Genomic DNA, 23,526 nt, shown 5'->3' on the forward strand with positions numbered 1-23,526 from the left:
TTTACTGATTTTTTTTTTTTTTACACTTTTTATGTAAAATCAAAGATCCCATTTAAAAAGAACAAAAGCCAGTACCTAGTGGAGAAAAGTCTAGGCTAAAAAAGAGCTTCACGCCACAGCAGCGCCGCGAGGCAGAGCCCACCGCTTCAACTTCGTGGACAAAACAAGGACGGAAGAATGAAACAGCACAGAAAAATTAAAAAAAAAGGACAAAAGAAGAAAACTGCAAGCATGAAAATCCGTGGCGCCTCTTGTCCCGTCCCCGTGTCCTCTTCTCCTCTCACTTTGAGGAAGAATTTTAGAATGCACATCAGTTATAGTCAGAGAGTGACGTTTTCAACTAATTAAATATTTTTTTTTATATTAATCTATCACATTATGAGTATAAAAAAATATTATAATTTACTTATTATTGCTGATATGGTGCAAGTGTGACACAGTATACTTTCTCCACTTCTAAGAATGTCAACAAATCTATTTCCGGACAAATTTTTAAAAATTCGAATCCGAATCCGACCATCAAATTCGAAATTCGAATCCGAACCCGAATCCGACGAATTTTAAAAATCCATATCCAAGCTCGAACCGGATAAAAAATTGAAAATGCGAACCTAATTCTGAACCCGAGCTTAAAAATCCAAATCCAATTAATTCTCTTTACAATAATTCAAAATATATTACATCAAATTCAAATTTTAAAGTATAAATTCAAATACAACATCAAATATCTATTATATTATATAATATAAAATAATTTCATGTTCGAATTGGATACAATAAAAAATTTATATTCGAATCCAAATCTGTCGGATTTCTATTTTTTATATTTATATTCAAAACTATATTTATTTAACATCAGATAAATTTATTTTGTTTGGCTTCGAATCCGAATAAAATTTCGAATGTCTATGTCCATTCACATACCTTTCCACTTCCATGTACTTATTGTCATATTCTTTCTGTTTCTCCGCCAACCTTTGGATTAGAATAGTAAAAAATATAATTTTTAAAAATTAAAATTAAGTACGCCAATTCGTGAATTGGCGACTTCAGAATTTGTTGTAAATTAAGGTAGACAGGATTTAATTTTTCTCACCTTTTTTTTTTCTAATAAGCAATATTTTAAAGCGAAAAATGATGTACCGGATGCACAAAAAAGTCCCCACTGCTCGGCCTTTTTCCCAAAAGGCAGAGCAGCGGCGGCCATGAGCCCCGAGTGGCAAAGGTGCCACACGGCACCCATCGGGCACGTCTCCATATTACTTTTTACGCACACATTGTCCATAAAATTTTTGCGAAATTTCTATTACTTTTTCAAATGCTACAGTAGAAAAAATAGATTTTAATATGCCTCGGAACTTTCACAAGATTGCATGCAGGCTGTTTGTCGAGAAAGGAATGTCTACTTAATAACTTTTTCTTTTTTTTTTTTAAGAAAGATTTACTAAATTATTTAGAAGGTTTTGTACTTATTTATTTTCACAGAAGGAGGAGTTAAGGTTCAAATAGACTTTCGGGTTAATTAGAATTCAAATAAAATTTCTTTTATATCGCTGTTTGTTTGTACAATTGTGGAATAAAAGTTTTTCCAATTTTATTATTTGTTTCGCAGGATCAAAGTGAATAACATAAAAACTAAAAGTATAAGAGAGAGGTTAATATTTTATTGCTTTTTTTAAAAACTTTTTCTCTTCATAATTGATTTGGTGTTGGGTCGACCGAAATCAATTACCATATTAAATTTAAATTTCGATCGAAAGTAAAGTTACAATGAACTAAATAATAAAAATAATATTTATGACTAAAAAATTGCTTTATCTCTCTCCACTTCAGCACTTTGCACTTAACGCTTAGGACTCTTTGTCCATTTTGGTTTTTTTTCCATTAATACATATTTATATAGAGAGAGAGTAGAGCTATTATACTTTGAGAAGTATAAGAGAATTGGTGCTTCCAACTTTTTGGCACTTGGATCAACTCGTTTGACCATTCTTATATTTAGATTAATACTATAACTTTAGGAGGATCACTCAATCCTAAGCATAGTTAGTTAATTCGGATTCGGCAAAAATTCGGTACGGATATAATACGTATAAAATTCGTTTTCTAATTTTTAAATTCGTTGAAAAATTCGGATTAAAAAAAGATTCGGTATAAAGTATAAAATATAAGATATAAAATATTAAATAATTTATATTTAAAAATAAAAATTATAAGTTTTTATTCATATTTTCAATAATTCAGAAATAATTCGCGAATAATTCGGCTGCCCCAAAAATTTGCGAATAATTCTCTTTTTTGGGAAAAATTCGTAAACGGACCGTTTAATTCGGATTTTCAATAATTCGCGAATTAACTAACTAGGATCCAAAGGTGACCACTCAATTCTAAAGAGACTACTATCATCTCGACCCTATAATTTTTTATCCAAGCGTCAAAAAGTCGGAAGTACAAACTCTTTTAGATTTTCGAAAGTAAAGAATATATATATATATATATATATGCTACTATACTATCGATAATACCAAGTGTTTGGTGCTATCGAGTTTTCGATCGTTGGATGAAAGGATATACTGTTAGAATGATAGTGGTCTCCGGTCAGGATGACAATAGTCCCCTAGGGTTGAGTGGGTGATTGGTTGAATAGTATAATCTAATGGATAAAAATAATCAAATGGTTGATCTAACGGCAGAAAACTCGATAGTACAGAGCTTGGTACTATCAATAGTATAGTAGCCAGACTCTCTCTCTCTCTCTCTCTCTCTCTCTCTCTCTCTCTCTCTCACACAAATATATATATAGTTGAGCTAGAATACTTCCAAAAGAACTAAAGAGGTGGTGTTTTTGAGTTTTTAGTCTTTGGATGAAGAGATGTAGGGTTGGGATGATGATGGTAGGTGGTGGTAGGTGGAATAGTGTTTGATCCAATGGTTATTAATAATCGAGGAGTAGATACAAGGGCTAAAAACTTGGAAACACCAAGTATTCTAGCTCAAATATATATATATATATATATATATATATATATATATATATATATATATATATATATATATATATATGTAAACACTTGGTGTTACCAAATTTTCTATCGTTAAATTTATCCTTTGACCATGTTTACCTGTTAGATCATATATACTATTCAGCCAACCACCCAATCAACTCTAGGGGACCACTATCATCCTAATCATACATCGCTTCATCCAAGGGTCGAAAACTTAATATGTAATATATCGACTCCCCGAATCGCGATGCTAATTTTGATCGAATTGATCAAAGTGAGGCAAGGGGGTGATAAGTGGCGTCCCCAAGTTACTTTGGAGGTGTGGGGATGGTTTGTAGTGAGTTTCGAAAGTATTTGGGTGTTTTCGGCCGAAACCGTGTGCGAAAACGGACCCCGTAACACTGCTGCTGTGGGACTGCAGCTTTAGCATTGAGTACCGATACCAAGTCAATGCAGTACCGGTACCCAATAGAAGAGGAAAATGGGCAGCTCTCGGGTTTAGCTAAGCCGAGCTGCGTACCAGTACCAAAGGATGGGTACCGGTACTCAGCCAGTTGCCCGAAAGATGAGCTCTCGGTTTTGAGTTGCTGTCAAGTTGGATACCGGTACTATGTATCTAGTACTGGTACTGAACATATTGGGTATCGGTACTGAGTGGCTGGTACCGGTATCTCGCGAGCAAACCCGAAAGGCCAGCCCTCGGGTTTGGGGGGCTGTTTGGGTGTGTACCGGTACCGCGTAGCTGGTACTGGTACTAGGACTGTGCATCGGTACTCCAGGTTAGACCAAAGCCTGCGTAGCTCTCGGGTTGCTGACTAGTACCGGTACTGTGTACCTGGTACCAGTACTAGAAGCCTCGCGTACCGGTACTCCAACCCAAGTACCAGTACTCAGCTTGCAAAGGACTGAAAAGTAATGGGTAAATATGGAATTGTGAGGGGTCTAAGTGCAATTGTTAGGGTCTATATAAATACCCCAACATTTACACCTGTTGTTTACATGCAAGAGCTCCTTGTTATCTCCTCCTTCTCATTTCCCCTCTCCTTCTCTCTCTATAAACCTTCCCTCAAGGTGGATTTGAAGGAGATTTGAAGGTAGAATTTGGTAGCTTTGGTGGAGAAGAAGCTCAAGAACAATGAGGATTTCGTGGAGCAAGGAGTCAAGGTAGGTTTCTTGCATTTCTAGGTTAGGGTTTGGTTTAAATACCCTAATTTGCTAGTTTTTGAGATTCTTGGATTTCTAGAGCTTTGATGATGCTATGAAATCCTAGAAAGTGTGCACTAAAGGTATCATGTAGGAACCCTAGGGTTAGAAATGGGGTTTTGTAAGAATATTAATGGGGATCTATCATGGATTTGATTTTTTGTATTCCTAATTGAAGGTTAATTCGACGTGTTGGGAGGCTCAAATCGACGTACCGACGAGTCTACGGTAAGCTTTTGAGGAAAATCCTCATTTTGCCTTTGTTTGCTGTGAGTCGAGAGTTATAGGCGGCTAAAAATCGCGAAACTTGGTTTCTCGCACTCCGGCATCCTTACGAGGTGGGTGGTGCTATCCTAAATCTTTGAATCCTTCATTATATCTATGTCCCCTTATTGAGCATATATGTATATGTATAGTATAGTAGTCATGCATTGTAGGGTAAAATGATATGTGGTTAGATGTGAGATCTCTTGTATGCTTTCAATGTAGAAAACATGTGAAACAAGGACCATGATATAAAAACCCTTTGAATGTATGAACTCGTGTTGGACAATAACAATAGTAAACAAGGTGACATTGTGATTAGACGGAATGAATAGCACCAAGACTTATGAATGCTAGGCAAAGAAAACTATGTAAACTTTTTGGCAATTGTGACATTGTATCCTCCAAGTAAGGATTCGATTGTACTCACAGATATTCTAAATGCTTGACGGTGGTCGCTCTACCTCAAGCGGTGAGCTCCGGAGTTGTCATCACTGGGCGGTAGCAGAATTCTCCCCAGCAGACGGTCCCGTCGGGTTGTAGCGGTATTCTCCCAGACAAAAAGGGATTTGGTTTGGTGAGTTAGGTTAACCAAAGGGTTAACCAAGAGAATTGGGTGAAGGTAAAGGTAAAAGTGAGTTGCGTGCATCATGAGCATATTACCTGTTGTTCTATTTTGTACAGGCATTGTAGTAGCATTGGTGTGGTTTGTTATCTATTTCTTTTTCCTACATATGCCTGAGTAGACCTAGTGGGTGAGTCGGCGAGGTCGGCGGCCGAACCCACTAGGAACTTTCAGTAGTTCTCACCCTACTAACCTTGCAGATCCTAGCGCGAGCTGGGCGATCGAGGATCGCAGCAAGGGCATCACGCCCTAGGTAGTGGACTTCCCGAGTATAGCTATGTACCTAGTTTACTTTCATCTTCTGTATATGATGAAAAGAGATGTAAAGAACATGTGATGTATTTTGGGAAAATGTAAGAATCATGTATGTAATGAAATCGTTATGCAACTTTGTATTTGGTTTAATGTAATCAAAGTACAATGAATGGATGTAATAGCTAGTTTTACTTCCACTTGTTTTGGTTACTTTCTCTCGTGTAAGCCATATATATCGAAAATTTTCTGGGCATTTCTTTATACATGTTCATGATTGTAGTTGTTGAACCTTGGGCAAACAGGGGAGGTTCTGTCTGTTCGGCATTTGTTTACATTCTCAAACGATCAAATTGGCGGTCGCGGGGTGTGACAAATAGAATAGTATCAGGGCACGAAAAGTGAAAGTATAGGATGGACATAGGGACCTTAGGATTGGAGACCTTACGGACTTTAGGACATGAGTAACGTGGACTTGATTTAGAGCGAAAGCTAAATGGATTGGGTTAGTTGGTAGTATATCTCTAATGGTGATTAGGGACTAATTTAAGTTGTTATTTGTTCTCAACTTTGGGGGTTATGTTGGCGGCTGACAACGTAATGCCTAAAGGTGAGAACAAATACACTTGATTCACTACAAGAAAAAGCGGATGTAGAGGCGGTTGTATAGAGATGGTTCCTACAACCGCCTCTACTTTGTCATGTTAGAGGCAGTTTAGAGGCAATTTTTAAAGACCGCCTCTAAATCCAGTGGAAAACAAAATAAATTTTCTTTTTACTAAACCCTAAAAGTTACTCACCCTTTTAACCCTATGAGCCGCCTAACCCTAACCTGCTCCCAAAAACTTACCGCAGTGCGGCCGCTCCTACTACGGTCGCGCAGGCCCCTTCATCTCCTCCACTTGCTCGACCTCGCTCACCTCCCCCTTCTCGGCCCCTTCCAATATATATATAACTAGGCTGGAATACTATCAATAGCACCGAGCTATTGGTGCTATTAGTTTTTTAGCCCTTTGATTGAGAAATGTGCGGTTAGGATGATGTGGGCCCTCTAGGGTTGAGTAGGTGGGCGGTTGGTTGAATAATATAATCTAACGGGTAAAAATGATCAAAGGGTTAAATCTAACGATGGAAAACTCGATAACATCAAGCCCTTGGTGCTATGGATAGTATCCTAACCGAACTCTCTCTCTCTCTCTCTATATATATATATATATATATATAGAGAGAGAGAGAGAGAGAGAGAGAGAGAGAGAGAGAGAGAGAGAGTCCGGCTACTATACTCTTATGAGTATGATCGCCTTCGTACTCATAAGTTGTTTTTGATGATAGAGCTTTCGAATCGACGATTCATATCATTAAATATTATCTAGAGTATTTAAAACTTCTAGAAATCAAATTTTATAATTTTTTGATATTATTTACCTTACGATCAAAAGCTCACAAAATTGACAATTTTTAACGGCCGGTATGAGATATTTACTAGTTTAACGGTGTAAAAGAATCGGAATAGGTTGAATTTTTGATAGAAAATTCTATTCACTACCTAAATAAAGATCAATAACTCCGATCTTAAATTGAAGGATCCGATCATCTATTTTTAGGATGTCATTTGATTTTGACCGTTCATTTTATAGCCGCTAGCTGGACTTTATAATGATTTCGAAAAATTACAAAATTTATTTTCTAGAAGTTTTAAATATTCTAGATCATATTTAACGGTGTGGATCATCGATTCGAAAACCCCAACATCGAAAACAACTTATGAGTACAAAGAGCTTTATACTCATAAGAGTATAGTAGCCAGAGAGAGAGAGAGAGAGAGAGAGAGAGAGAGAGAGAGAGAGAGAGAGAGAGAGAGAGAGCGCGCTAGGCTGGTATATTATCGGTAGCACAGAGGCTTCCGTGCTACCAAGTTTACCAAGTTGTTTTCAATGATGCGGCTTCTAAATTGACGATCAGCTCCGTTAGACTTGATCTACACGATTGAAAGTATTTGGAAACTAAATTTCATAATTTTTCGATATCATTTGGCTAGTGATCAAAAGGTCTCAAAATTGACAATTTTAAGGGTAGATTTGATGTGTTTGTGAATTTAACGGTGTAAGACAATCCAAATTTGATAAAAATTTTTATAGAAAATTCTTTTTACTATTTAGAGTAAGATCAGTATCTCTGATCTTAAATTCAAGTCTTTTATTATCATTTTTTATGAGATTTTTATTTTCAGCCGTTTATTTTTAGACTACTCGTTTGATAAGTAAATGATGCCGAAAAATTATGAAATTTAGTTTTCAAATATTTTCAATAGTGTAGATCAAGTATAATGGAACCGATTGTCGATTTGGAAGCCGCATCATTGAAAACAACTTGGTAGCACGGAAGCCTCCGTGCTACCGATAGTAGGGCTACTGTGCTATTAGGAGTACATCAATTCTTATGCTCCTAACTTTCAACCACCCATCAAACTTGATGGGTGGTTAGAATGAGAGAGGGAAGAGATATTGGGGAGAAATTAGGTGTCTTAATTTCTCTTCTCCTTGAAATCTATCTACCCAAAATCTCTCCTCTCTATTAATTACCCTCATCGGACTATATATATATATATATATATATATATATATATATATATATATAATATATATAATATATATAGAGTGAGGCTACTATGCTATCGGAAGCACGGAGCCTTTCGTGCTTCCAGCTCGTTTTCGATGTTGCGACTTTCGAATCGTCGATCGGCTCCGTTAACTTGATCTAGTATTTGAGACCTACAAAATAAATTTTATGATTTTATGATATCATTTGCCTAGTGAACGAAGGGCTCAAAATCAACGGCTGAAAATAAAATCTTACAAAATGTAATAATATGACATTAAATTTTAAATCAAAGATATCGATCTTGTTTTATATAGTATAAAGAATTTTCTATTTAAATATTTAGTGATTTGGATATTCTACACCGTTAAACTTGCAAACGGCACACTACGGCCATTGAAATTTGTTGATTTTGAGACCCATTCGATCACTAGACAATGATATCGAAAAATAATAAAATTTATTTCTTTAGATACTCCAAATCCTCTATATCAGTTTAACGGAGCAATCGACGATTCGAAAGTTGCAACATCGAAAACGAGCTGGAAGCACGGAAGCTCCGTGCTTTCGATAGCATAGTAGCCTCACTATATATATATATAGAGCTATGCTACTATACTATCTATAGTACCTAGCTCTGGGACTATAGTGTTTGTTTTCGATCTTAGGGCGTTCCAATCAACGACCACACCGTTAAAACTGATCTAGGGTATTTTAAGTTTCTAGAAATAAAATTTTATATTTTTTCGACATAGTTTACCTTATGATCAAACTATTTCAAAATTATCAATTTTCAATGGCTGTTATGACGAGTTTGGAGTTTAACGGTTTAGAAGAATCTAAATTTCTTCAAATTTTGATAGAAAATACTTTAAACTATATAGATTAAGGTTAACATTCTTGATCTTGAATTTAAAAGTCCTATGCTCAACTTTTAAAATTATTCAATTTCCACGGTCCATTTTGATTAATTTATTACTAAGTAAACGTATCGAAAAACTATAAATTTTATTCCTAAAAACTTCATATACCTTAGATCATATTCAACGGTGTGCGATCATTGATTTGAACGCCCTAAGATCGAAAACAAACACTATAGTACCGGAGCTCGGTACTATAGATAGTATAGTAGTTTATATATATATATATATATATAGTTGAGCTAGAATACTATCGGTAGCAAACGGACTCCGTTGCCACCCATTTATTTTCGATGATGGAGCCTCCAAATCGACGATCGGCACCGTTGAACATAATCTATACCACTTGAAGTATCTAGAAATCAAATTTCATGCTTTTCCGATATTGTTCTCTTATCCATCGAATGGACACAAAAATAAACGGCTGAAAATGAATATTCTTAAAAAAATGATGATAGGAGTCTTGTAATCAAGATCAAGAGTATAGATCTTGTTTTAAATAGTTTAAAGAATTTTCTAACAAAAATTCAATTGATTTGAATATCTTTACGCCGTTAAACGAGAAAACGCCTCATATCGACCATTAAAATTACAAATTTTGAATCCCTTTGATCATTAGGCAAATGATGTCGAAAAGATTTGAAATTTGATTTCTAAACACTTAAAGTGGTATAAATCATGTTCAACGGTGCCAATCGTCGATTTGGAGGCTCCATCATCGAAAACAAATGGATGACAAAAAAATCGGTTTGCTATCGATAGTATTTTAGCTCAACTCTCTCTCTCTATATATATATATATATATATATATATAGAATTAGGTTGGAATGCTATTAATAGTAAAACGCTCTTTTTACTATCAAGTTTTTAACCCTTGGATGAAAAATTGGAGGGTCAGGATGATATTAGTCAGTTAGAATTGAGTGGTCCCTCTAGGGTTGAGTGGTCCCAGCTGGGTTATAGTATTTAATCCAATGGTTAGAAATAATGAAAATAGTTGATCCAAAGGCTAAAAAACTAGTAGCAATAATGGGATTTTGCTACTAAATAGTAGCTCAGTGCAACTCTCTCTCTCTCCNATACGTAAGAAAAAATACGTACTAAATACGGTGAACCATTTACCGTGTTCACCGCACGGTGAATAGTTCACCGTGTTCAACTTAACACATGGGCCCAGCCCTGCCCGCGTGGCGCTGACGTGGCGCCTGCGTGGCAGGCCCAGAATTATTTTTGCAAATTAAATTTTGACAGAACTATTTTTAAAATAAAAATTTGTTAGGGATCTAAATGCAAAAAAAAGCCTATTATATAGTAAGCGATCGAGTCCCACTCACATCGAACTACCCGATATAATCAATCAATTTTGATCTCCTTTTTTGGGTCTGTCTGTCTTTTTGCGATCATCCGGGAACTACCAATTAATTAAGGGAGAGAGATCAGATGGAGGAGGAGGAGGAGGGGACGGGCCGCGAAGGGTTGCTGGAGAAAGAGGAGGAGAGCTGCGGGCTGCAGGTGCGGGGGCCGGGATGGCGGCGGCGAAGGCAGCTGATGATGATCTGGGAGGAAGGGAAGCGGGTGGGGCATCTGGCGGGGCCGATGGTGGCGATGGGGCTGACGCAGCTGCTGGTGCAGGTCGTCTCCAACATGATGGTCGGCCACCTCGGCCAGCTCTCCCTCTCCAGCGCCGCCATCGCCACCTCCCTCACCGGCGTCACCGGCTTCAGCCTCCTCGTACGTTAGTTTCCACATATATATTATTATATTTATTTACTTTTTTAAAGATCATAATAATATACGTGTTGCGTATTCTTCTTTGTCGTGTGGCTAGAATACTGTTATTATTATATAACATAATATTAGAACCGCCTTTGAACCGGACTGTTTGTGAGGTTTGTCCGCGTCTGGCGCCCACAGTAGCCGGTCCCGCTGTCATAGGTCTCTCAAAATGATTGAGAATTTTATTAGTAGGGTGTGTTACGGCTAGCGCACAAACAAAAATGAACGAAAATGGCGAACGTGAAGTAGACAAGCAACAAACAAGAAAAAAATAAATAACATATACATTTACGTGAAAAATCCTTTGCAAGGAAAAACTACGGGCGAGGGAGGAAAGAACTTCACTATCGAAAAGGGGAATACAAAGTTCGTCAATACAATGATCGATCTATCGTCTCTAGAGCAAAACTTAGAAAGATACCCACCACATGCATCCATTTTCCTTCACAATCTTCTTTTCCAAATTGGTCGCACTTCGAAACTGTCGACGAGTCGGAGTTCCAAAACTAAAGTCGATTACCAATTTCGAGGCACATCTAACAGAGTGAAAATGTGAAGAGACCCCCTCAACTATAATACCCAATTTGATGATAAACCCGTAGTCTAGAGTTTTTCTTTTTCTTTATTGGATTGAGAACTCTCTCAACTTTCAATTGTTTTGAGTAATCTGCATTAGATTAGCTGAAAATTTCTTTAGTTTCATACAACTAAAAAGAATGATTGAAATAAATTAAGTTTCTTTAGAAAAAGAAGTAATTGAGAGCTGAAGGAGTGTCAATTTTGGTGGCCTATTTAAGAATTGCTTATAGCTGTGGGGGGGTGTCTCCATACATTTTTAGCTGTTAGTAATCTATTGAAATGGGATCCTATCAGATATGTAATTTTTATGAGAAGATTGATCTGTTGTGATCGATTGCGGTTTGGGAATTATTTTGACTTTAATTTGGTTATAGAGAATATAATGGAATTCATGGTGCCCATTTAATTGGGAGGATACTGCTGTTGACATTGGCTTTATTGACTTAATTTTTTGTATTTTGATACAATAAAAGGTTTTAGAACTGTTAAATGAATGGGGCATCAAATTAGTTAACTAAGAAAGGCTGTTGGAGAAATATCACATATTTCCAATAAATGGCATAGACCAGGTTTTTTGTGGATGGGGCCAGTTAATGTAAAACATGGGCAACTTTGTTTTTGATTGGGAAAAAAGGTGTTAAAGTGGAAGGAACCTTATGTGGTGTAATTTAATTGGTTCCATTATATAGTAGAGGATGGGTCCAGGCATTAATTGATTAGGTGGTCGTTTTGACTCCAAAAGCGCTTTTGGGACTTCAAAAATGCACCATCAAACAGGCAGTGTCTCTCTTTGTATGTCACTATGTAGCTTTTAACTCCACATTGTTTTTTTTTTTTTTTTTTTTTTGGGGTTCTATTATATACTTTCATTGGGTGATGATAATTCTTGTCCTCAGTTTCAATCTCCTTGTAGTAATTTGAATTTTACTATTTAGTTCCTAAAGTTTTCTCTACATACCGATGAAGTTCTTTTAGTTATCTATCTTTGAACAAGAGCCACTTGAGCTTCGTGGGTAGAATTTTTGTTTTGCCAGAAGTGAAAATTTGAGTTTGAAGATGAAATTTAAGGCAACAACTAGGGATGAACTCAAAATCAAGGTCAAACTTCAAGGACCTAGTTGAAATTCCAAATTTTGAATTGAAAACACAGTCAAACATCAGCTATTCTAATTAAGAATAAACTCGAACTACAGGTTCCAAACTCGAACTACAGGTGAACCTTTGGACTAAAATTGTAACTAACACTACTTTTGCAAGAAGAATGAGTGGTGATACATGCAATCTCATGAATTGTTGTTTTAGATTTGTGCAGTGGATCACATAGGTTCTGAACTAGAGCACGGGTTAATGTCCAGCCTATGCATGATCTTAGGTAGTCAAACTCATAGAAACAGAACTTTCTTGGACTTAAATTTGGCACCCAAAAGTTGGAGTAGAGCCCCTACAGTATAGCTACCATTCAAGCTACCACGCAGGTTTGGTTTCAGATTATTTTCTAACCAAAAATACAGTTAGTTAGATGGCAATACACGAGTATGCAAGAATCATCTAACAAGAACTTAACATTGATGGAGTGTTTTAAGAACTTAACAATGTATCTTAGTCACTTCATCGACCATTGTAGGGTAAAATTATGTTTTCATTAATGATTTCGTGAGCAGGTACCACATATTGATAGAGGAAGTGAAAAGCGATTGGAAATGTCATTATGGGCAGAGGAGACCTTAATTGGTTGACAACAATCACAAAGAAGATCATGAACTTGATTTTATATTTTGATCTTGATTCGTGGACTCGACAAAATATTAAATTTCATTTTCTTGGAAAGAAGATGATGTCGTGTGGTACATAACGTAAATTTTGGATCCAAGGTTGAAGAACCACAAGTGGGTGTCTAACATTGTGCTACAACAAAGTAGGTACTTGGCTGATTTGTCACGCTTGAACTGTCAAGTGATCTTCATGAAGACGCCCAACTTGATAAACAGTTTGAAATGAAAAAAACTTCTTGAAGGATATAGAACAACCAGTAAAATAGAATCAGGTGAGTTGTGTGGTGAAATGTAACTTCCTCAAGTAGGTGCCCAGCTTGAGCTGCGCATGCCTCTAATGTCCGTTGGATGAGACAAAAGGCCACCATAAATCCAAAGAGTTGACCGTTTAGAGGAGTTGAATTCTATGATGAAACCTCATATGAGTTATATTTAACATTGTGCTCGTGCATAGGTTCCCAAAACAAAGTCCTCTGAATTTTATCAACTATAATTCTTGCCCTCAAAGATCTGTCCTTCATAATTGCCAAGCGGTGTGAGATAGCATGGCTCCATTTGTTAACACGCGTAGATATACATACATTTGTGCCTTATTGAATGATTCACATCCTGTATATTAATGTATCAGTATACTGTTAAAGATGATCATCTAGTACTAGGGAATCATTTGCCTTGGATGTTCTGCCATCCGATTTACATAATAGCAGAGCCCTTTGGAAGGTGCTCTCTTTCTTAGCACTTGCTGAGTGTTCCGAACCATCTGTTGCTCCTCGACAAGGGAGAGGATTCCCAGGAGCACTGCAGATTGTCACCATCTCCAATAATAACCTTTGTATGTAGTGTTGCAAATGCAGAGAAAAGAATATTTGAACCCTGTCATCTTTCTTGTCTTGCCAGCTTTTAAATTTACAGGTAATCCGATCTTCAAATAAGTACATTAGTATTACTTCATAAAAATAAGCAGTTATTTTGGGTGATTAGGTGTTGGAACAGACCGAATTTTGCCACTTTGATATCCTATTAGCCTGTTGGAGTATTATCTTTCTTGTACTTTCTTCAAGATTACTGAGACAATAGCTATGCATTGGTAAACACTAAAGGGTATTAAAGTTTTAGAGTGAAATATTGTTTTGAGTTTGCCGGAACTTCCGCTGCTAATTTTCTTCCGGGTGTAAAAGAAATGACTTCACTACTAAAACCGTTTTAGACCAACAAAATATGTGTGAGATGTTAATAATTCGCATTTGAATAGTCCCAAATAAGATAATTACTATGAAAAGGTTGATATACACTAGTGGGGCCAAACGTAATATACTTAAGCTTTTAGGTTAAATGGTTCAATTAGATATGCCAACTCCCTAACAACTTGTATCAGAGCCGATGGTTTAACATTCATGAGTTACTCCTCTGAGTGGTATGGTGTGATCAAGTTAATTACCCTTACGAACATGACGGGTTCACAAAGGGGAGTCATCATAATGCGATATGATGGTTTGGTGTACTTGAAATAAGTGGATGGTTATTGCATTCTAAAAAGACGGGCCTAAGGTGACTTATAAAGGGATTAAGACATGTCTTGGAGAAGAGCCGAAAAGTGACTCTTGAAGGACATGTTTTGGAGAAGAGCCAAAAGGTGACTCGGTGCAGTGCTCAGAGAGTAAGGGGGAGGTGGTTGGTTCACATGTGAAAGAAGGAGAATGTTAAGAGTTCACATGTGAATAGTTCTACATCTGATAGTTACTAAGAAAGTAAAGAGTTGATATATACTAGTGGGCCTGGACCTAATATGGTTAAGTTTTTCGGTTGAGTGGATTCCATTAGATATGCCACATTCTTGGGCTCACGTGAGCCTGGGCTGGGCCTAGAACTTCCAAAATATGAGTAAAATCTCTGAATTCTAATTCCCTTTTTACAATCAGTGCACTACCTTTCAATCTTTAGAATTTTATTGCTCAACTATGTTTTCTCTATTTTCGGTTGCCATTGTGTTCAATAATTTGATCTGTTAGAACATTAGTACTATGTGCCAATTGCGATTAATATATTTTACAAAATTTTAGATATGAAGTTAAAACCGAACTTTACAGATAAGCACTAGAAAAAGGGAAAAGAAAATTTCAAGTTTCCCTCCTCCAACATCTCTAACACAATCATCTAAATGAATTTTCACGCCGTTCTTTTTCTTTGATACTCGGGAAATTGCATTATTTTGTAGAAGCTTTTATGATACGTTTAGGTCTACATTATTCTCACAACTTGATAGCCGCCTATTATACCACTTTACTGGTTACTTGGTATTAAATTGTTCTCTTAATTGATCTCTTTTCTCATTTTAGTAGTAAGAAGAGTGAAAAGAAAGAATGGAGTATTTATGGATCATGAGAGTTGCCTTTTCTCCAAAGTCGTAAAATATCTCTCTTTTTTTTTTTTTTTTCTACCATTTTCCAACTAATTAACATAGCCTAAATTACAAACAGCTAGGAATGGCAAGTGGATTGGAGACTCTATGTGGGCAAGCATATGGGGCGCAACAATATCGCATTCTGGGAATCCACACCTACAGGGCTATAGTAACTCTCCTAGCAGTGAGCCTCCCCATCTCTGTTTTATGGGTCTCAATGGGCAAAATCCTCTCCTTCATTGGCCAAGATCCCATGATCTCACTCGAGGCGGGAAAGTACGCAATCTGGATGATCCCCGGCTTATTCGCCTATGCGACTGTTCAACCCCTCATGAAGTTTCTTCAGTCTCAGAGCCTGATCATTCCTATGCTGCTAAGCTCGATTGCGACACTATGCTTTCACGTTCCTCTGTGTTGGGTTTTGGTATTCAAGACACGATTGGGCAACGTTGGCGCTGCTCTTTCTATAAGCATTTCATACTGGTTGAATGTCCTGCTGCTCGGAATTTATATCAATTTCTCGAATTCTTGTAAGGCGACTCGAATGCCTTTCTCAATGGAGGCCTTCACAGGGATCAGTGAGTTCCTGCGTTTTGCCCTACCATCGGCAATAATGATATGGTAAGTTGTATTTGTGTAATTCATAGTAGTTTTGTCCATGAACGCTATATAATTAATTTGTACTTTTCCTCCTATGCTTTTGTGTAATTTGACTTTTGATGACATTGAGCACAGTCTTGAATGGTGGTCCTTTGAGCTGCTTATCCTGCTGTCTGGGCTCCTGCCTAATCCAGAGCTTGAAACCTCGGTGCTTTCAATTTGGTACAACAAAAACCAAACTTATATAAATCACATTTGTTTATTACATTTTATTGCTTTTAATTTCTTTTTATCTTCCTGAGCAGCCTAACTAGCATCACATTGCTATATACTATACCATATGGTCTTGGTGCTGCCACAAGGTACGAGCTAAATCCAAATCCTCAAGAAGTAATTTTATTATACATATTCATTCATTGTCAAGATACCATCTGTATGAGTGTTATTTCCTAATGATTAGTACACGAGTATCAAACGAATTAGGTGCGGGGAACCCTGAAGGAGCTCGGTCGGCAGTCCGCGTCGTGATGTTTCTCGCCGTTATGGAGGCTGCTATCGTGAGCAGCACGCTTTTGGCCTCGCGTAAAATCCTGGGTTATGCCTACAGCAATGAGGAGGAGGTGATAGCTTATGTGACAAAGATGGTTCCCCTAGTGTGCATCTCTGTGATCACTGATAGTCTGCAAGGGGTCCTGTCAGGTTTTCTATTAATTACTATCCTTCCCTCTCTAGTGTTTTTGTTGAAATGGTTCACCTACTCAAATTGCAAACCCATTACTTGCTCTTTGGCCCATTTCTCAATTGCCCTCAATGCATAAAAGAATTGCATCAGTTCCCATTGAAATTATTAGACTGAAAAAGGGAGTATTTTTAATTAGCAAAAGTAAAGAAATGAGCATGTACTTAGAAATTTTCGTAAGAAACAAAATGCCAATAAGAGAAAATTGAGATAGGTAGCCTGGCTTAGATTAGAGGTTTATTAGATGCTGCCCCAAGAGCAGTTTGCCCCTCTCATGTACGTGGGTGTGGTAAGAGTACTTTAAGTTACACCTTACCATCGGCTCGATCTGGTGTCTCCTTTGACGGGCACAAACTACTGCATATAAAATATCGTTTCCTCTAGTTACTAGAAACATGAAACCTAGAAGAGAAAAAGAACAGGACAAAGAGAGGTGGAACTTTTAACTTTGCTCTCAATATACAAAACTGTCACTGTGGCTTCATATGTATTGTGGAGTGATCAGTTGAACTAAACGGTCCTTAACTAAACCTAGCTGCCCTATGCCATAGCTAAGTGATATGTCGAAACACAGCGCAGAAATTTGCTGTGACCATTTCCATGTAGCAACATCATCATGTGAAGTGAAGAAAAAAAGGCCATCTATACACGCAACGATTTCAACCTTACATATTTACCACTATGTTAAACCACTATCTTAAATAGGCCCCAAAAACTATGAGATGAAAGAATTTCACAGAAATTGTTTGTAATATGAAGTTAGTTTTATATCTATACTTCTAATTAAGTTGCAACTTGTATAATGGACCTAGAACTAAAAAAATTGGATTTCATTTACCAGAGCAACAAAATTGGCAGTTTGGAAGACTTGTTCAGTTTGTATCATTATACTCTATTAAATATAACCCGTTGTTGTTTGCCACTAGTTTTTATATAGTTTTGTTTCCGAATTCAACAATCATCTTAAAATTTTGAGCCTAGTTATTAATGCTAAAATGAGATGCGATCTTTCATGCAGGGGTGAGCATGGGCTAAAGGGAAAGATTTTTTTTTTTTTTTTTTTTTTTATGTATATGCAAAATATTTTTAGCTGACGAGTTGCTTAATCCTTTTGCTTTTGTGTATATTATTCAGTTCTTTTTTTTTTTTTTGCTGTCTAAAATATTTTTTAGCTGACGAGTTGCTTAATCCTTTTGCTTTTGTGTATACTATTCAGTTCTTTTTTTTTTGCTGTCCTTTCTTAGATTCAAGAACTTGTTGAGGCAATTGTGTTACCAATGACACACAAGGACCGGTTTCAGAGATTAGGAATTCGTCCACCTAAAGGAATGCTTTTGTATGGACCTCCTGGAACGGGAAAAACTTTGATGGCCCGTGCATGTACAGCGCAGACAAATGCAAATTTTTTGAAGCTAGCTGGTCCTCAACTTGTTCAGGTGATTATACAAACTTCTGCAATCCTTTTACTCTTGTCCTGTTTCTTTGATTCCCCTAGTAAGCTATGTTGCACAAACACGGATATAGGGATACAGATATGACACTATATGGATATGATGATACGACAATTCCTAAAACGTCGAGAATATAATACGCGGGGTATATTTGAATAAAATATTATTTTATCTATATTTAAATATAGAATTGGGCTGGAATACTATTAATAGTATTTGGACATTTTTGCTATCAAGTTTTTAACCCTTGGATGAAAAATTGTAGAGTTAAGATGATAATAATTCCCTAGTATTTAGTGGTGGTCCCCCTAGAGTTGAGTGGGTGGCTGGTTGAATTGTATAATCTAAATGGTGGAATTGGTTAAAGTGTAGATCTAACGGCTAAAAAATCGATAGCAAAAGAGTCCAAATACTATTAATAGTATACCGGCTCAATTCATTTATGTTGATTATATGTAATTATATATTGAGAACAATCAGGATATCTGGATTATATTAAAGAACATCTTCTGATATATATTAACTTGTATAATTGTTTTACATCTGCTAAAAAAAAAGAATAATCAATCATATGAAATAATAATTCAAAAAGTTACGGCATGAAATTTGAAGCATTCGTGGTTCATAGCTAATAAAAATTAACTCTAAACCTTTCTTGTGGGCCAAAATAATGTGGGTACTCATGTGCTTAATTGGCTATATATTATCACTTTCAGTTTCTTTACTTTTCTTTTTCACTACCTTGTGTTCCGTCTCTTTTTTGAATGTAATATTGTAAAAATGACTGAGCAAAGAAATTCTTGTTTGCTTTGCATTTGCAAAGTTTTTTTTTTTTTTTTTTTTTTTTTTTTTTTTTTTTTTTTTTTTNGCATGGGCTAAAGGGAATGATTTTTTTTTTTTTTTTTTTTTTTAATGTATAACAATTCAGCCTGTATATTGTCGGAAGTTTTTGGTGCTCCCAATTGTTTAGCAAGATGTGATACCCTTTGTTTCCTTTAATTAACAGGTATTGCAAGAGGATGTGGGTGGCAACACTTGGGTGCCTATGTTAATTTGGGATCTTTCTATCTAGTTGGGATCCCGCTGGCTGTAACTTTAGGATTTCTGCTGCATATGGGTGGAAGAGGCCTTTGGATTGGTATAGTGTGTGGTTCCACAACGCAGTCTGTTCTTCTCTCGCTGATAACATGGTTCACTAACTGGCAACAAATGGTTTGTTCCTTTCCCTCTTACAGATACAAAGATTAGTTTCCAATGCTCATATTGTATAAAGACATGGTGTTTGCATAGGTTTATTATCTACTATTTGAGTAGTTGAGTGTTAAATTAAACTATGGACACTAAACTACTGGTCGAGTTTCACTTTGGTCTCAAAATCAGGAAGCTTGAATGTTCTAAACTTAGTCCTACTGTCAGCTTATATCACCCAGAAAGGTCGAAATCTAGCATAGCATACCAAGTCAATATTTCTAAGACACTTAGTTATGTGTGCATAAAACTGATCATAATTAACAGGTTTAGGAATAATGACTTGGCATGCTACATTAGATATGTCTCTAGATGATGAAAGCTGACAACATGACTAAGAGTGGAATGTGTTTGAAGTTTGAGCTCCCTAATGCAACATCGAAGTCCAATGACCTAAATGACGCTCAAGCAGTAGGTTGGGAATACTAGAGTAATCTAACCAGCATTTGGGACTATATAACCTCATTGGGATTGTAAAATCTTGCAGGCGAATATCGCGAGAGAGCGAATTTTGAACGAAAAGGTACCACCGGAAAGCACATTGATCTAGCTGACCTTGTTGATAAATTCTGTATCTCACTTTGCCTCACCATATTACTAGTAATTATCTTGTCTATCTTGCTGAAAAATAAAAATAAAAAAACAACGGATTACTTCATTCGGCTGAGAAACAGAACCTTGCATAGAAAATTCTACGCCGTTGGACTTTTGTAGCTAATTGCTGTTTCTATTGAGGTTTTCTTACTAATTAGTTTTGTTGAGTAATTAAGTATGCTAATACGCATTAAGACTAATTTTGAACCGTTTTCAATCCATTTTTGATTAGATCAATCTTTTGTCTAATATGATTCAGTCTGAAGCCTTCTCTATTGCAAGATTCTGAGTCCGATATCCATATATGCCATTTGATGGCTACTGTTCCAGGGGTGGAAACGAGCCGAGCTCGAGCGAGCTTACCTCGGCTCAAATTCGGCTTGAAATTAATTTCGAGCTTAAATTTAAGCTCAAGCTTGGATTGAAATTAATTCGAGCCGAGCTCGAGCGAGCCTAATTTCGAGTCGAGCGAGCTCGAGCCCTAAACGAGCCGCTTGAAATTCTCAACATCATACGATCAATAGTTTAATTTGTATAGAACATTATCTGTAATTTGATATAAAAATATATCTAATAGCTCAAAGTACAAAATGTTATATAAAATATAGTATTATAATATGAAAAAAATAATTTATGAGTTGAATATCTAATCTTTTCAGCCTCACATGTCTTTTTTTCCGTCTTCAATCTCCATATTATTCATTTTTATTTATGCAGTCAAAAATAAATAAATTATATAGATAAATATTTGATTAAACTATCCAATCATATATAACTAAAATTAAAATTTTATATGAATAATAATTTTTTACTTTAAAAATATTCTGTATATTTTCTCAAGCATACAATTAATAGCAAGGTAGGCAACAGCAAGCATATGCTATTACTTGGTAACTTGGAGGGCTTTCGGCTTGGCCGCTTAGGATGAGAGACAGAAAAAGAGAAAGAGAGAAACATATTGAAAATTTAGAGTTCTGTGAAAGAAAGAAAGAAATGAAAAATGTATAAATTTAGTAAAATTTTGCTCTTTTATTTGTCTATTGGGTTTGTTTTTATGGGCCAACAACATTAGCCCAATTTTAACTAAACTCAGATTATTCACTCAGCCTATCTATAATTAAAATATATTATATTTATATATTTTTATATATATATATATATAGTGTAGAACTACTATGCTATCGAAAAAATAGAGGATTTGATGCTTTCGAATTTTTGACCCTTTGATTAAGAATTGTATGGTTGGGATGATTGCGGTCCCCCTTAGGATTAAATAATATTCCTAGGATTGAGTGGTCCCTACAAGATAATAATAGTATTAATTCAGAGAAATGATTAAAGGGGTTGATCTAGGAATCGAAAAATCGAAAGCACCATATCTTCTATACTTTCGATAGCATAGTAGCTCTACCATATATATATATATATATATATATATATATATATATATATATATATATATAGAGAGAGAGAGAGAGAGAGATATATATATATGGAGCTTTGCTAGAATACTATCGGTAGTAAACCAAGCGGTTTACTACCGATTTGTTTTCGATGATAGAATTTCTAAATCGACAATCGGCACCATTGAACATGATCTAGACCATTTAAATTATCTAGAAATCAAATTTCATGATTTTTTGGCATCACTAACTAAACGATCAAAGGATCAGAAAATCTATAATTTTAATGGCCGATATGGTGCGTTTGCTCGTTTAACGGTATAGAAGAGCTCAAATCAACTAAATTTTTGTTAGAAAATTTTTTAAACTATTTAAAATAAGATCTAGACTCTAGATCTCAAATATAAAAATTGCATCATCACTTTTTAAAGGATATTCATTTCCAGCCATTCATTTTTCTGTTCACTTGATGGACAAGAGAACAATATCGAAAATGTGTGAAATTTGATTTTCAGATAGTTTAAATAGTTTAGATCATGTTTAATGGTGCCGATCATCAATTTGGAAGCGCTATCATCGAAAACAAATCGGTAGTAAACCGCCCGGTTTACTACGGATAGTATTCTAGCAAAGCTCTCTCTCTCTCTCTCTCTCTCTCTCTCTCTCTCTCTATATATATATATATATATATATATAGAGAGAGAGTCCAGCTATGGTGCTTGTAAAAGTACCAAGCATTTGGTGCTTGTAAGTTTTTTACTGTTAGATCTACTCCTCGAATCATTTTCAACAATTAGATTATACTATTCAACCAACCACCCACTCAACCCTAGGGGGTCCATATCATCCTAACCACATATCTCTTAATCCAATGGCTAAAAATCTACAAGCACTAATAACTTGCTACTTTTAAAAGTATAGGAGCTCAATTATATATATATATATATATATATATATATATAGAGCTAGGCTGGTATACTATCAGTAGCACGGAGGCCTCCGTGCTACCAAGTTGTTTTCAATGATGCGGCTTATAAATCAACGATCGGCTCCGTTAGACTTGATCTACACTATTGAAAGTATTTGGAAACTAAATTTCATAATTTTTCGGCATCATTTACCAATCAAACGAGTAGTCTAAAAATGAACGGCTGAAAATGAAAATCTCATAAAAAATAGTGATAAAGAATTCAAATTTCAAATCGGAAGTATTGGTCTTGCTATTGATGTTAAGTAGAATTTTCTATTAAATTTTCATCTAATTTGGATACTTCTACACCGTTGAACTTAAAAACGCATCATATCTACCATTAAAATTGTTAATTTTGGAACCTTTTGATCACTAGCCAAATGATGTCGAAAAATTATAAAATTTAATTTCCAAATGCTTTTAATAGTGTAGATCAAGTCTAACGGAGCTGATCGTCGATTTGAAAGCAGCATCATTGAAAACAACTTGGTAGCACTGAGGCCTCCGTGCTACCGATAGTATACCAGCCTAGCTCTATATATATATATATATATATATATATATATATATATATATATATATATTCGAGCTTTTTGAGTCTAATTCGAACGAGCCAAGTAATACTCAAGGTCGGCTTGAAATGAATTTCGAACCTTTTTTTTTGTTCAAGCTCGGCTTATTTAATTTCGAGTCGAGCTCGAGCGAGCCAAATATCGAGTCGAACGTGAGTCGAACGCTAGCTGGCTTGCTCATTTGCCAGCCCTACTGTTCCTGTTCATTCTTACGTAATGTTCAGTTACCTGACTACTTTAGACTTCATTGCCTCCATTTTGGATAGATCAAATGAGCTTGTCGCGCCTGAACAGCTCGTGCCAGCTTTAGCCCTTGAAAATAATGGCTGGCTCAGTTGGTTGGTTGAGATTGAGCTTAATTAGGATGGCTTAAGTACGGAAATTGAAACTAAAGAAAATAGACATACATATGTGGAAGATATAATGATTGTAGTGATTTATGTATGGGTATTCATATGTACTTTGAGGTGTTACAATAATGTAATTCTAAATGGTAAACTGCTGAGAGTACCAACATTGAAGGTAATTCTAAAGGTCTTGCCGCCTGGTGCACC

At 36.0% G+C, this 23,526-nt stretch overlaps 1 protein-coding gene across 2 annotated transcripts; it reads left to right on the forward strand.

Moving 5' to 3' along the window:
* LOC109721954 (protein DETOXIFICATION 10-like) lies at window positions 10,214-20,181 on the forward strand. 2 transcript variants are annotated; one of them, XM_020249785.1, is made up of 7 exons: window positions 10,214-10,598; window positions 15,472-16,016; window positions 16,131-16,217; window positions 16,301-16,357; window positions 16,456-16,694; window positions 19,192-19,397; window positions 19,921-20,181. In XM_020249785.1, the coding sequence occupies exons 1-7, from the start codon at window positions 10,308-10,310 to the stop codon at window positions 19,981-19,983; spliced, it is 1,488 nt and encodes a 495-aa protein (XP_020105374.1). In that variant the 5' UTR covers window positions 10,214-10,307; the 3' UTR covers window positions 19,984-20,181. The 2 variants fall into 2 exon arrangements, with proteins under 2 accessions (XP_020105374.1, XP_020105375.1); XM_020249786.1 differs by lacking the exon at window positions 10,214-10,598 and adding an exon at window positions 15,276-15,395.

The sequence above is a fragment of the Ananas comosus genome, linkage group 16 (assembly GCF_001540865.1).
Source record: "Ananas comosus cultivar F153 linkage group 16, ASM154086v1, whole genome shotgun sequence".
Lineage (NCBI taxonomy): Eukaryota > Viridiplantae > Streptophyta > Magnoliopsida > Poales > Bromeliaceae > Ananas > Ananas comosus.

What these genes read in the sequence shown, in the direction of transcription:
- LOC109721954 (XM_020249785.1), top strand. Translation starts at nt 10,308, where the DNA reads ATGGAGGAGGAGGAGGAGGGGACGGGCCGCGAAGGGTTGCTGGAGAAA. An exon ending in TCACCGGCTTCAGCCTCCTC is followed by an intron (nt 10,599 to 15,471) that starts GTACGTTAGTTT and finishes AATTACAAACAG; the next exon opens with CTAGGAATGGCAAGTGGATT. An exon ending in TCTGCAAGGGGTCCTGTCAG is followed by an intron (nt 16,695 to 19,191) that starts GTTTTCTATTAA and finishes TTTAATTAACAG; the next exon opens with GTATTGCAAGAGGATGTGGG.